General features: G+C 34.5%; 1 protein-coding gene across 2 annotated transcripts; it reads left to right on the plus strand.

Moving 5' to 3' along the window:
* Positions 1-725: 725 nt before the first annotated feature.
* Positions 726-9,108, plus strand: zgc:110353 (uncharacterized protein LOC550482 homolog). 2 transcript variants are annotated; one of them, XM_051117311.1, is made up of 6 exons: positions 726-2,971; positions 3,683-3,746; positions 3,999-4,146; positions 4,296-4,392; positions 7,211-7,467; positions 7,751-9,108. In XM_051117311.1, the coding sequence occupies exons 1-6, from the start codon at positions 2,716-2,718 to the stop codon at positions 7,889-7,891; spliced, it is 963 nt and encodes a 320-aa protein (XP_050973268.1). In that variant the 5' UTR covers positions 726-2,715; the 3' UTR covers positions 7,892-9,108. The 2 variants fall into 2 exon arrangements, with proteins under 2 accessions (XP_050973268.1, XP_050973269.1); XM_051117312.1 differs by having other exon boundaries at positions 3,686-3,746.
* Positions 9,109-13,705: the final 4,597 nt, after the last annotated feature.

Here is a 13,705-nt window from a genome sequence, read left to right on the forward strand (position 1 = left end):
GGTGTGACTCAACAACGACAGGCTTCTGAGAATGGCTCGATTTGAAAAAGGGAATATTATTTTTACAGATGAATTAAAAACCACTGCATGGATTTTTATCATTATAGGGTAGATTTGTACATACACTGCCAACGCACATTAATGTTTAAACAGCATGTAAAAGTGAACTTAGCATCCGATGACCCCTTTAATAGAATACCTACATTAGTAACAAGACAGATAGATAGATAGATAGATAGATAGATAGCCACAGAAATGCAATGTAAATATAAACCCTGCATGCTCTGTGTGAATGAATGGCACAGACGCATGGCTTGTTTACTACACATACTGAAGCATGTGTGACGCTCGATGTGTTTTCCCCGCCTCCTCAATATATGAGTACATAAACACATGAACATAATTTCTAGAACTGCTCTGAGTCACTTCATGAGTATTTTACCGTTTCTTGTGAGAAAAACCAAAACTACCATCAAACCATATACAAACATAAACTTAAAAATCATTACAGCAACCCATCAAAATAAAAGTTTGGTTTAACTTTAACTGTGACACAAACATATTGCATAATGTAATAAAAAAAAATTATTTACCAGAATTTATTTACCACAAAAATGTAAATGCACAACACATTTCTCAAAAAAAAAAAAAAAAAAAAAAATATATATATATATATATATATATTTAAATATAAAATTTATCATTTATTATTTATTACCATTAAAACAGAATCCAGAAAATTACTGGAAAACACAGAAATAAAATTAAATTTGAGGGAAAAATAAGTATTTTAAAGGGCCTTTGCTGTTAAGTTGTGTGAGTTTTAAGATTTCTATAAATTAGACATGCTTCTTCATTATTAAAATTCAATTTAACCATTAAAAGTCTGAATATTCTCCATTGATCAATATTCACTCCACTCACTAATATGCAACTATAAAACTATAAACTGTAATGCTTGGTTTCACAAACAAGGCTTAAACCTAGTCCAAGACTAAAATGCATGTTTGAGCGGTCTTAACCGAAAGCAATTTGCACTGACTGATCTTAAAATATGTCAGTGCCATTGATTTGTATCAAGATGCATACCAGTAATGTATGCATGTAATTTTTTTTCCAAGGTACATTAAAAAAATACTTAATTGTCCTCATTGAACTAAGGCCTAAGCCTGGCTTAATCTAAGTCCTGTCTGTGAAACCAGGCCTGTTTTAAAATCAAACTTACTTGATAACAAATGGAAGTCTTATTTTTTGATGGGGAAAAAAATCTATAAGTATTGCTTTTCTACTTTTGGCAGAGAAGAAATGGAAGATTATCAATACAATTTTGGCCTGGTTTCACAGACAGGGCTTAGACTAAACCAGGATTAAGCCATAGTTCAATTAGGACATTTAAGTATTTTTTTTTATAAATGTGCCTTAGAAAAAAAACATGTGCAACCAATGTGCATCTTGAGACACAACAAAGCCACTGATATTTTTTAAGATCAGTCACTGCAAGTTTCTTTCATTTGAAACAGCTCAGACTTACATTTTAGACTGAGACTAGGTTTAAACCCTATCTGTGAAACCAAGGGTTTAGGTCCCACTTTATATTAGGTGGCCTTTAACTACTATGTACTACAGTGCTTACATAAAAAGATAAGTGCAATGTATGCATTGTGTTCATATTGTATTGCAAAAGACTTTTTCTGCTATTGAGGTGGGATACAGGTAAGGTTAGGGACAGGTTTGATGGTATGGGTAGGTTTAAGGGTGAGTTAAGGTGTAATTAGAAATGTAATTAGAGAAATTAATTACAGATGTAATTACATGCAGGTATTTTTAAAACTATAAGTACAATCTAAAAACATGTATGTACACAATAAGTGCATTCATTTAAATGTAAGTACATAAAAGTTAAGGTCACCTAGTATAAAATAGGACCCAATTTTTTAAACAATTATAAAACAGCAGGATGTAGTGACAAAGAATAGCTTTTAACTACCTTATTCAAAGTCCTTCCTTCATTATTACCATTTTATTCCCATCATATATGTATTATGTGCTTGCAAAAAGAAATGAGTCATGCCAAAAAAAAAATCTGCCACTTAGGAATCCTTTCATCCCACATATTTCTATTTAACACTTAAACAACATTCACTCACTGTCATCTTAACAATACCCAATTGCTTCATATATAACTCTATAGAAATCTTGTTAACACAGAGAATGTTAGAATAAATAGGGGCAATTATAACACAATAGTCAGTGATTGTGGTGACAATTCTCTTTAACCACAAAGCACACATCCATGATGAACTGATTAAAGCTCAGGTTTGGAGAGCAGGTGCACTGAGAGCACAGGGATCTTGGTATTTTTAACGAACCATGTTCACAGCTTTTCATGTTTCCTACCTCTCAAGGCTGCTGTTTATGCTGCCATGCTGTAAAAACAGCTTTTCCCAATAGACTCTTTGGTCTCTGACACCATAGAAATACATCCAGCTCTTTCATTTTACCATGTGGTTTACTTTCAGTTTACATGCTAGGCCTGTTGTCAAGAGGTGTGTCTTTTCAAGGTGAAACCTGTTAAGCCAGTTTGTTGAGGCCTCTAACAGGTGTATTTTTAAAGGACGGATATAGAAAACAAAAGGAATAATTACAACTCCAGCAGACGTACGAATACACTTACAGCAGCAGTACAAATTCAGACTTAAAGTGCTTTTCCAGGAAATGACAATCCGGAACTTCACCATCGAGTATGATGCCATAAATGATCGCAACACCTTCAGCAATGGGGATACTTTGTCAGGCAGGGTTATCGTGGAGGTGTCAAAGGAAACCAAAATCAAGGCTCTCACTGTCAAGGCGAAAGGCAAGGCTAATGTGTCATGGACTGAGACGCAAGGGGAAAACAGTGTGACGTATTGGGATAACGAAAAGTATTTCTCACAAACTCAATCTGTTTTACCGGAGGATAACGCAAATGGTAATATCTGATGTGACAGATGCTGTCATAAACATTCATTTGTTCAAAACAATCTTTATATTTAATGCCATATAGTGTAATACTGGACAACATTATGATTATGTAATGTGGCCTGTGTATGTTATTTGTAGGTAAACTGTTTTAAAGTTTTGGGGTCAGTAAGATTTCTTCTTCTTTTTTTTTTTTTTTAAGAATAATACTTTTAAATTGAATAAATTACAATAAATTGATCAAAAGTGAGATTAAAGATACTTACAATATTGCAAAAGTATATATTTTTTCTTTTTTTAATGTATTTAAATGCTGTTTATTTAAACTTTCTATTTATCAAATAATAGTGAAAAAATGTATCATGGTTTCCACAAAAATTATTTGGCAGCACAACTATTTTCAACATTGATCATAATAATAAGAAATGTTTCTTCGAGCACAAAATCAGCATATTAGAATGAATTATGAAGGATCATGTGAATAACGGCTGTGAAAAATTCGAATAGGAATACACTGCATTATAAATTGTATTAAAATAGAATTCTTTTTTAAATTGTAGTAATATTTCACTGTATTACTGTTTTTACTGTATTTTCGATCTAACAAATGCAGTGTTGGTGAGCATAAGAGCTTCTTTCAGAAACATTTGTAAAATTTTACCAACCACAAACTGTTTGTACATAAAACATATATATATAATATGTCTGTATTTTTTTGCAGTAGGCTCTGTTACTCTTGTGGCTGGTAGACATGTCTTCCCTTTTGCCTTTCAGCTTCCTTACCAGTAAGTCATCACTTTCTTGTCTTTCAGGCATTGAGTCTGGTAGATAGATGTGACTTATAGATAGACAGTATATACTTTATTGATTCCTGAGAGAAAATCGATCTTCCTTTGAAGCAGTCTCAGTTACTTTTTGCAATGTAGCCAATACTTCAATGTGCTACATCCTGTATGTTGAACTATTGATCCATCATATGATGCAAGTTTTTCTCTCTGAAGATTGTCAGTCATTCATACAAAATCTCTTTCTCGCAGGGGCCTGCCTTCATCTTTTAAAGGTGCTCATGGTAAAATCCACTACAGACTTTTGGCCAAGTTGAACAGGTCTATGCGTGGAGCGAGCAAAGCCGAAGCAAAGTTCACCTTTGTTGCCAAAGCTGATTATGATCGGTCAACACTGCTGGTATGATGATAACTATTATCCGTTACACCAGAAAAAAATATTCAAAGCCTCACTGAAATACAAAACAGACATATGTGGATCAACAATAACAGCAGAACTCAATGATGATTTATGGATGTTAAGTAACACTAAAATTTTATCCTCTGCAGGAAACTCAACACGGCAGTAAAGACAAGAATGTCATATTTTTTGCCTCTGGAAATATTTCGATGAATATTTTCTTGCCAAAGACAGGCTATCAGCAAGGTAACCCAAGCATTATACCTAACATTTTGGTAAATCAAATTATATTTAAAAATCAATTGCTTTGATTCATTTGACAAGCTGTAATACAGTGTTAGTTTTGATGGCAAATTTTGATTTCGTTTTAATCATATTTTAGTCATCAGAATTGTTTTAGTCCAGTTTTAGTTGTCTAAATCTCATAAGATTTTAGTCTACTAAATCTACAGTAGTTTCATTTGGCTAAAATCTAATGAGTTTAGTTACAGTGTAATGCATTTATTAAGCATTTCTCTAAAATTATCATAGGTTATTACCAAAGTTAATACCAAAATAGACACTGATTTAACTGCTGCGACACGCAACATGCCTTTATATTAAAATTAAATGAAACCACTTTTCATAGAGAGACAAGAAAATGGTCTTCTTTTTAATGAAATGCCAATGGTTATATTATGCATTCTTTATAACTTGTTTACCACATTCTTCATTCTTTCAAGCAGACATATTCATTTAGATAATAAATTTAGATTACTCTTTATTATGGCTATTAAAGTGATTCAGTCAAGAGCAGTGGGTGACTTTCTGTCTTTCTTTTGTTGCTTAATTAACATCAGTGCCACAGACAATAGTAACTAAATTAGGCTGCTGTCCCTTTAAAACCGAATATTGATACACCTGTGATTTTCTCCCTGCTGTTTATTGTCCGTTTTGACAAGAATGAATTGCAAATTTTACCATTCGTGTCGGATGAACGAAAAAAAACACAGAATGATGTAGTTTCAACGTGTATTCACGTAAGACCTAGCCGAGTGTGTTTACATGAATACTCGTCGAAACGTACTATTCTACATCATTTTGTGTTTATTTTTTACAGTGGTGTATAAAGTACCTGGAAGTCGTACTTCAGTAAAAGTACAGATATCTTACCAGAAAATGACTTTGGTAGAAGTTGAAGTGACCATTTAGAATATTACTTGAGTAAAACCGCCAGTAGGTGGCAGCAAGTGACTGTTAATGAGTGAGTCACTGAGATTCAACCGATTCATTCAAACAGCTGATTCATTCAAGAACAAAGCATTTGACTGTGTTAAAGGAGACGTCCACTTCCAGAACAATAATTTACAGATAATGTACTCACTTCCTTGTCATCCAAGATGTTCATGTTTTTCTTTCTCCAGTGATAAAGAAATTTTTCTCCAGATAATGGACTGCTATGGTGCTCCGATTTTGAACTTCCAAAATGTAGTTTAAATGCGGCTTAAAACGTTCTATAATGAAACGATCGGTTATTTTCATAAAAATAATACATTTTATATCATTTTTAATGCCAAACGCTCGTCTTGTCTTACTCTGCCTGACCTGTTTTTTTTCCGGTTCATGACAGTTGGGGTATGTCGAAAAAGTCCCATCTCATGTTCTCCCTCAACTTCAAAATCACCCTACATCACTGTTTATTTTGCAAAGACTGGGTCGGTACTTCTGCAGTGATGTAGGATGATTTTGAAATGATTTTTGAAGTTGAGGGAGAAAATACGGTGGGAGTTTTTCGACATACTCTAACTGCCTTGAACCAGAATACACAGTGGAGGCAGAGCAAGACAAGACAAGCATTGGAGATTAAAAATATTTAAATGAAAATAACAGATCGTTTCGCTAGATAGGACCCTTTTTCCTCGGCTGGGATTGTTTGAAGCCGCATTTAAACTTTATTTCGGAAGTTCAAACTCGGGGCACCATCTCAGTCCATTATATGGAGAAAAATCCTGAAATGTTTTTCTTAAAAAACATAATTTCTTTACGACCGAAGAAAGAAAGACACAAACATCTTGGATTACAAGGGGGTGAGTACATTATCTGTAAATTATTGTTCTGGAAGTGGACTTCTCCTTTAATGAGTGAATCAGTGAATCATTTTTATCAACCGATTCGTTCAAAAAGCAGATTCACTCAATAAGTAAACAATGTCCATTGCTCAGAGATGCAAAACAGTGCTGTGATCTTTGTTTGGAACTATTTTCACTGGCAAAATTGAGCAAAAACAAGCAATATTATTTCTAAAATCACTTATTATTGCTTTACTGAACTTGTATAAAATGATTTATAAATGAGTCATGCTGACATCTGCAAAACAACGGTACTCTTTGTGTGACATACATTAAGTTAACTATATTAAATTATATGAATATAAAAGGCATAAAGAAGTAGAAGTTCTTTAGACTTCTGACTATTTTGTAGTAAGTAACTAATGTTCTTCTGGGAAATGTAGTGGAGTAAAAGTAAAAGTTGGGTGAAATATAAAAACACAAGTAAAGTACAGATACTCCCAAAAAGATACTTAAGTACTATAACAAAGTATTATTACTTCGTTACATTAGACCACAGATTTTTCATGCGTTCATGCGACGCGAAAGACTACTCATGTGTTGTGTGAGAGGCGCTGCTTCGATGTCTGCGCTCTGAAAGCTGGATCAAATTGAGTTCTTTTGCATCGTCAAATGTATCAATATGTCTCTTCTCTTACTCCCAGTTACTGACATTTTTTAATGTTTTACGAGACGTGCAGCAAATGTATGCCAGCTTATGTACGCCGGATCAATAGGCTATGATACAGTTCAAATGTTTGCATATAACCACGCAGCAGATTCGGTCTTAATGAATCTCTTCCCAAATCGTCCCTCCCTAACATTTTCATCTCGTTTTTATTAGTTGACGAAAATGTCAATATTTTGGTCATATTTTTTGTCAGTCAAAATTAGTTTTTGTTTTGTTATCATCTCATTTTCGTCAGTAAAAATATGCCTTGACAAAAATTCTAACACAATATTTATATCTCAAACAGGTGAAGGGCTAGTCGTCAACGGTGAGATTGTAAACAGCTCAACTCGAAAAATTGTGCCCAAGTATATAATCTACCAGAAGCAAAGCTTCTTTGCTGGAGGTGAGAGAGCTGTTTATACCACACAGATACTGAAGGAAAAGGGAGAGCCTTTAGTGTCCTCCACCAGACAGAATCTGTCGAAAGTATTAGTCCTTCCCACAGAAATCAGCACCACCATCCAGAACTGCCGAATCCTCAAAGTAGAGTATAGACTGAAGGTAGGTACCCGAAAAACAAGAGAGGCCTCTAGCAGGTTTCCAAAAGAGTTTGATGTACTTTGTATTCAAGTAATGTTGCTGATTTTTTTTTAGTCTGCTTTTGTGTTTTCATGAAACAAAGGAATGTAAATAAAAGACGATGTCACTCAAGCAAGTGTTTGAGTACGTTACTTCAAATAAAAAACGGTCATGAATAAATAATGCATTTTTTTTCACTGTTCAGATTCTGTGTAGGTTTCTGTCTTGAAATCATCTACAGTATAGCTTGTTCTTTCTGTTGCAGGTTATTTTGGATGTATCGTTTACCAAAAACCCTGTGATTAAACTCCCGTTGATCGTACTGCCTCTATATGATGGGACCTCATCAAAAGCGTTGGAGGCAGGACTATACCAAGACCTGACCAAAATGAATTTTTGTAATTAATAAGCAATAAGCACTAGTTTTGTTTGCACTTTTGTTTTACACTTAATGTATCAAATGCTATAAACAATAATTTATTTTCAAGAATATGAAAGGATGAATAAAATAAGCAAAAATGATATGCCTTTTTTAAAGGGATAGTTCATCCAAAAATGTAAATTCTGTTTTCATTTACTTACCCTCACATTGTTCCAAACCTGTATGTCTGGCTTCTTTCTGTGAAAAACAAAAAGATTTTGAAAAATTATATGTTCCACAGGATAAAGAGAGTCACACAGGTTTGAAATTAAATTACCTTAACCGTAAGCAAATTATGACAAAATTGTAATTTTTTTGGGTGAACTGTCCCTGTATAATTCAGAGAACTTTCAGAGAACCTATTTTTAAATAATTTTATTTCAAATAAAATCTCAAAATTTTCCTGACACTAAAAACCTCATCCTGTATTGAATCATTTGTAAGGTTTACAGAACCTCAGACACTTTGATCTTCTGAGACGGACAATACACAGTGAGGATACTGACATTTGTTTCCACATCTCACTGAGAGAAGATGTGAAAAAAAAATCCCTTTCCACCTATTCCTTCCATTCACTTCCCCTCACCCATCTCCTCTCACTTAGCTCACTTAGAATGCACAATAGCATAATATAATGTTCTACATGAATACATGAAAAGTGATTTCCATAGTCATGTTTGGTATCATTTGAACTGTCACTGTGTTTCTGGTACAATGGTCTCTTTCTCACAAGAAGTAAACTGAAAGGTAAACAGAAGAGTTCAGAAGAGATATTTTGCTCATTGTTTTTCATGCAAATTACCATCTGTCCCCAAAAGGTGCAAACAATCAAGCCTAGGACTCGATCAATGCAAATTCAGATTGTTAGTTCCTGTCTCCATTTTGGGGGATGTCTGTCTGGGTCTGAAGTACTTGAAGTGTAGCAAGAAGATCAGGGAGCTTTCTGTAGCCAGAATGAGCCCATAGTACGAAGTGTTGAATTTTTGAATTGGCTGTATAATTGGCATAATACATATTTATACATATTTAATACATATTTAACAAATTGTTACATTTGATTTTATTCTGACTTACTCTGAAATTATTTTCTCAAGTATATTATTTGAAATTATTTCAGTATAATATCATGTTTATTATTTGCACAAATATACCAAATGCTTCCGTCCATACAACAAGTGTACAATAAAGCAAAAATAAATAAATAAAACATAAATGCATATAACCCTGAGAGTGTAATGGTCTCTGTTGTTGGCTATAATATCTATGTAACCTCGTTTGTTATTAGATCAGCTCAGTTAATTCAACAAAAGGGGAGAGTATGTCATGTTCCTTTTACAAAGCGAGCATGTGAAGAGAAATGGAACATCAGAATGGCATTTACCGTGACACTCAAGCCCTCAGTCTGACATAAATACAGAGAAAGACTCTGCCTGTCAACCTGGAGGCCGTTGAGCTCCGGCGGATATCTTCAACACAGCAACCTTTCTGCACCAGTATCCTACTGCTCTTTGCAGTGTGTACTAACTCACGGTTTCTCAATTCAGTGCTCAACAGACACTTTAGTGTAGAATGAAGGATGTGGAATCAATATTACAGCTAATCTGTGACCTCTGACCCCCCAGCAAAAGATGAAATACCGAACGTCTGAGCTTTGTAAATGGAGGACACTGAATTTATCGGTTCCATCGGAAGAGCCCTTAGAGATATATTTGAGCAAAGTTTAAAAAACAAAAGTTCTTTGGAAATTCTTGTGACATCCATGTAAAGGTCACATGGACTGTTTTAACAATGACCTTACTACCTTTCTGGGCTTTGAATGTGTCGGGTGCGTTGCTGTCTCTGCAGGGTCAGAAAGCTTTCGGATTTCATCCAAATGATCTTAGTTTGTGTTTCAAAGATGAACGAAGGTCTCATAGAGTTGGAACGACATGAAGGTGAGTAATTAATGAGAGAATTTTCATTTTTGGGTGAACTAACCTTTTAACTGGAAAGTGATTTTACTGTGAATGATCAGCAGCCAACCTTACATGACAGAGATTGGATGAGTTTAGTATTTCACCTCCCCCTGCTGGAAAGCAACCGCTGTTACTTCTCACTTATATGACTTGACAGTTTAATAGTATCTGTTCTCTGGTGCTCGCCATGTAATTGTAGTAATTCACTTATTGAGTAGAAATCTTTAACTGCTGTGTGTGTAGGCTTGTCCCGTCAGTAAATAATGTCACAACATTAAAGCTCACTGGAGACTGAACATAGGCAGTTTATTGAAAACCATTGCTCCAGTATAATTACAGGAGATGTGAGGCTGATATCTTTTCTATGAGAACATACACAAATAGGTTAATTGGGGCAGCATAATTGAATCATTGCATTTGTTTAGCTTAACCAGATGACCTTTAATTAATCTTTAACATTATAGCAACAGTGATGACATTTACAGTATGTTCTGCTATGTGAAGCAGTCTCAAATTAATATGAGTTATTGAATGGCTAATCCTATGTTGCAGTTTCCCAGGGAATACCTTTAATTAATTAACCGATACACTGCTAAATAAACAACAACTTATTAGCTGGAATGTCACACAGTAGAGTGTAAAAAAAATAAGATGTCATGATGAATTTTTCACACAAGACAGCATGGTGATTATATAGTTGGCCTACAGCATGTTGCTTATTTTAATGTCAAAGAGGCATAGGCTGTTTCTCAATTCTAAGAATGCAAATGGACTTGCCAGGACACCTTGAAAGAACGAACATGGAAGGACATGAAGACACAGAATGCATCTTTGTGAGAATTAAGATGTGGTGAGTTCTTGTTGCTTGACTGATAGTAGCAACATGTTTTTAGTAATAGGACAGCACCATCCAATGCACAATAAATTTTATAAATGAATATGCATATTTAATGTTACTCATGCTTTTTCAAGATTCTTTTTAATATGCCCGTAAAAGTATTGCAGGTTTTCAAGTCAGGACAAGAGAACTTGAAAGCTTATAGGTTTCTGTACGCTGTCCACTCGCGATGACATCTGGGATTTTTGATATCAACAATGGTTCTCAAGTCTGAAATCAATGCATCTTCAGTGTCACAAACACATCCGGGTGCTTTCATGCATCCTCTGTACTTGTGTTCGTGATTATTGGAATTAAAGGATTAGATCACTAAAAATTTCCTGATATTGTTTATTGATATGTTGTTGTTTACATGGTTGTCAAGGATATGCAGAATGAAAGTCTCCATTTTGTTCCATATACACTGAGGCTATGTGTACATTAATCCAGATACATTTGAAAATTGCGCTGACACTAGCGTTTTCCAAAAGTTTCTAATTCACACTGAAATGTCAGAAAATGCTAAATTCACTTTACTGTGCATGCCTACAGCCTCAAAAAAGCTCACTGAGATGATACAGATATGTTGCAATTCTTTTGGCACAATCATTTTTTTTTTAGGAAAATATCTTACCATTCACTGACGCGTCCAGGTCACACTCACTCCCAAGTGTATGTCTGATCTAAAACGCAACTCATGTTTTGCTAGTATATTTTCTATCATCTTTGCAGGACTGTGATATGAAGAGTGTACAAACCATCACATTTGTAGCAATAGTGTGAACATAACCTAACATAACAGGCACAATATGGGTATAAATATAGATATCTATTAGTACAATATGTGTCACATGACTAAATATTCGTCATTGTTTATAAAAGCCTCCATTTTCACAATACATTTTCAAATTTATCGACTTATCGAGTGTTTTCAAAAAAGCCCAGTTTTCCTTGACAAAAACGCTGTCTCTGTGTGGACAGAAGGAGAGATGGAGAGTAAAAGATGAGTTTTCAAATGGAAACGTATTAGTGTGAAAAAGGCCTGAAACACAACCACAGAATTTTCAAACTAAAATGGTGTCTCCAGCGTCTCAGTTTTCGAGGGTTTAAAACGCCAGTGTAGTGTAAACAACAGGTGTAACCGTACCAAAAGTTATGTATTTTAAAACGAAAATGCACAAGTGTTAACTTAGCATAATTCCTCAGCTGTGATCGTGAAGAGGCCTTTGAAACTGCAATTTGGACCTTCAACCCATTGGGTCCCATTAAAGAAAATATACAGAGAAAAATTCTGGAATATTTCCTTAACAACCTTAATTTCTTTTCGACTAAAGAAAGACATCAGCATCTCATGGGGGTAAGTAAATTATCAGAAAATGTTTATTCTGGAGGGGAACTAATCCTTTAAAGATCATTAGTTTGATTATGATGCACAACAAGAACACAAGGACACAAGATCGAACATATATTGAGAAACAGCTAAATACTATATTTGGGGTAGTTTTATACTGAAATATACTGTGGTTGGTCCATCCTGTTTAAGTGAGTGGCTCTTTGCTAAAATAAGTTGCAGTGTGGATTTATGCTATTTATGCTCCAAGGACTGGCTATGCGAGATTAGTGCAATAATATAGAAAAATTGTGACATCTTGGCACCAGATGTGAATGCTATCAGTTGGCTACAGGACAGGTGAATCATACACCACATGCTGTACACCACAGTCCAGGCCTGATTCTATTACCATTGAGGTTCAGATTAAGCGTATTCTTTACGGATCACAAACTGGAGGAAGAGAAAAAAAGAGAGGTCTGTCGGTGTGCGGTCACAGCACATCATTAGGTCCAGCATTTAGCCTGTGTTGGAGCAAATCTCAGTCACAATTTGCACTTACTAATGAGAGCTGCAGCTGATTTAAAGTCAGTGATCAGACTCGAACTGAACGGAACTCATCAGAGAGCCGTTATAGGTGGCCTATCCACCATTTTTTTCCCTTGTAAGAGTGGGCATGGCCATTTGTGAATTTTATGGGTCTGGCTTCCATTCTCATCCACGTCCAGATATTTTCGCTGTACAAAACAGCTTATTTTACTGCTTGGTACTGCAAATTGATGCGTCTTACCATGTCATTTTAATGTATATTTTTATTTTTTTTTATTTATTTATTTTATTTTTATTATGAACACACTGGTTTGTAGTGCAAGCATTTGTACCGCTTTCAGAATAATTAAAATGTTATTTTACCAAAATAAGAGGGATCATACAAAATGCATGTTATTGTTTATTTAGTACTGACCTGAATAAGACATTTCACATATAAGATGTTAACATATAGTCCACAAGAGAAAATAATAGTTGAATTTATAAAAATGACCCGGTTCGAAAGCTTACATACACTTGTTTCTTAATATTGTGTTGTTACCTGAATGATCCACAGCTGTTTTTTTGTGTAGTGATAGATGTTCAAAATCCCTCAGGGCCCACAATTTTTTTGATTTTCCAACATTTTTGTGTATTTGAACCCTTCCCAATAATGACCGTATGACTTTGAGATCCATCTTTTTACACTGAGGACAACCGAGGCACTCATATGCAACTATTACAGAAGGTTCAAATGCTCACTGATACTCCAGAAGGAAACACAATGCATTAAGAGCCAGGGGATAAAAACTTTCTGAATTTGAAGATCAGGGTAAATTTAACTTATTTTGTCTTCTAGGAAATATGCAAGTATCTTCTGTAAAAAATATTCTTATTTTGAAAAAATAAGAAAAATGTAAATCTCCATTAACAAAAACAAAACAAACCAAAAAAAAACAAAAAAAACAGCTGTGGATCATTCAGGTAACAACACAGCATTAAGAATCATAAACTTTTGAACCGGGTCATTTTTATAAATTCAACTATTATTTTCTCTTGTGGACTATATGTAAACATATTTTATGTGAAATATATTGTTTACATGGAAA

Source organism: Labeo rohita, chromosome 8 (assembly GCF_022985175.1).
Source record: "Labeo rohita strain BAU-BD-2019 chromosome 8, IGBB_LRoh.1.0, whole genome shotgun sequence".
Taxonomy (NCBI): domain Eukaryota; kingdom Metazoa; phylum Chordata; class Actinopteri; order Cypriniformes; family Cyprinidae; genus Labeo; species Labeo rohita.

What these genes read in the sequence shown, in the direction of transcription:
- zgc:110353 (XM_051117311.1), top strand. Translation starts at nt 2,716, where the DNA reads ATGACAATCCGGAACTTCACCATCGAGTATGATGCCATAAATGATCGC. An exon ending in ACCGGAGGATAACGCAAATG is followed by an intron (nt 2,972 to 3,682) that starts GTAATATCTGAT and finishes ATTTTTTTGCAG; the next exon opens with TAGGCTCTGTTACTCTTGTG. An exon ending in GCCTTTCAGCTTCCTTACCA is followed by an intron (nt 3,747 to 3,998) that starts GTAAGTCATCAC and finishes TCTTTCTCGCAG; the next exon opens with GGGCCTGCCTTCATCTTTTA.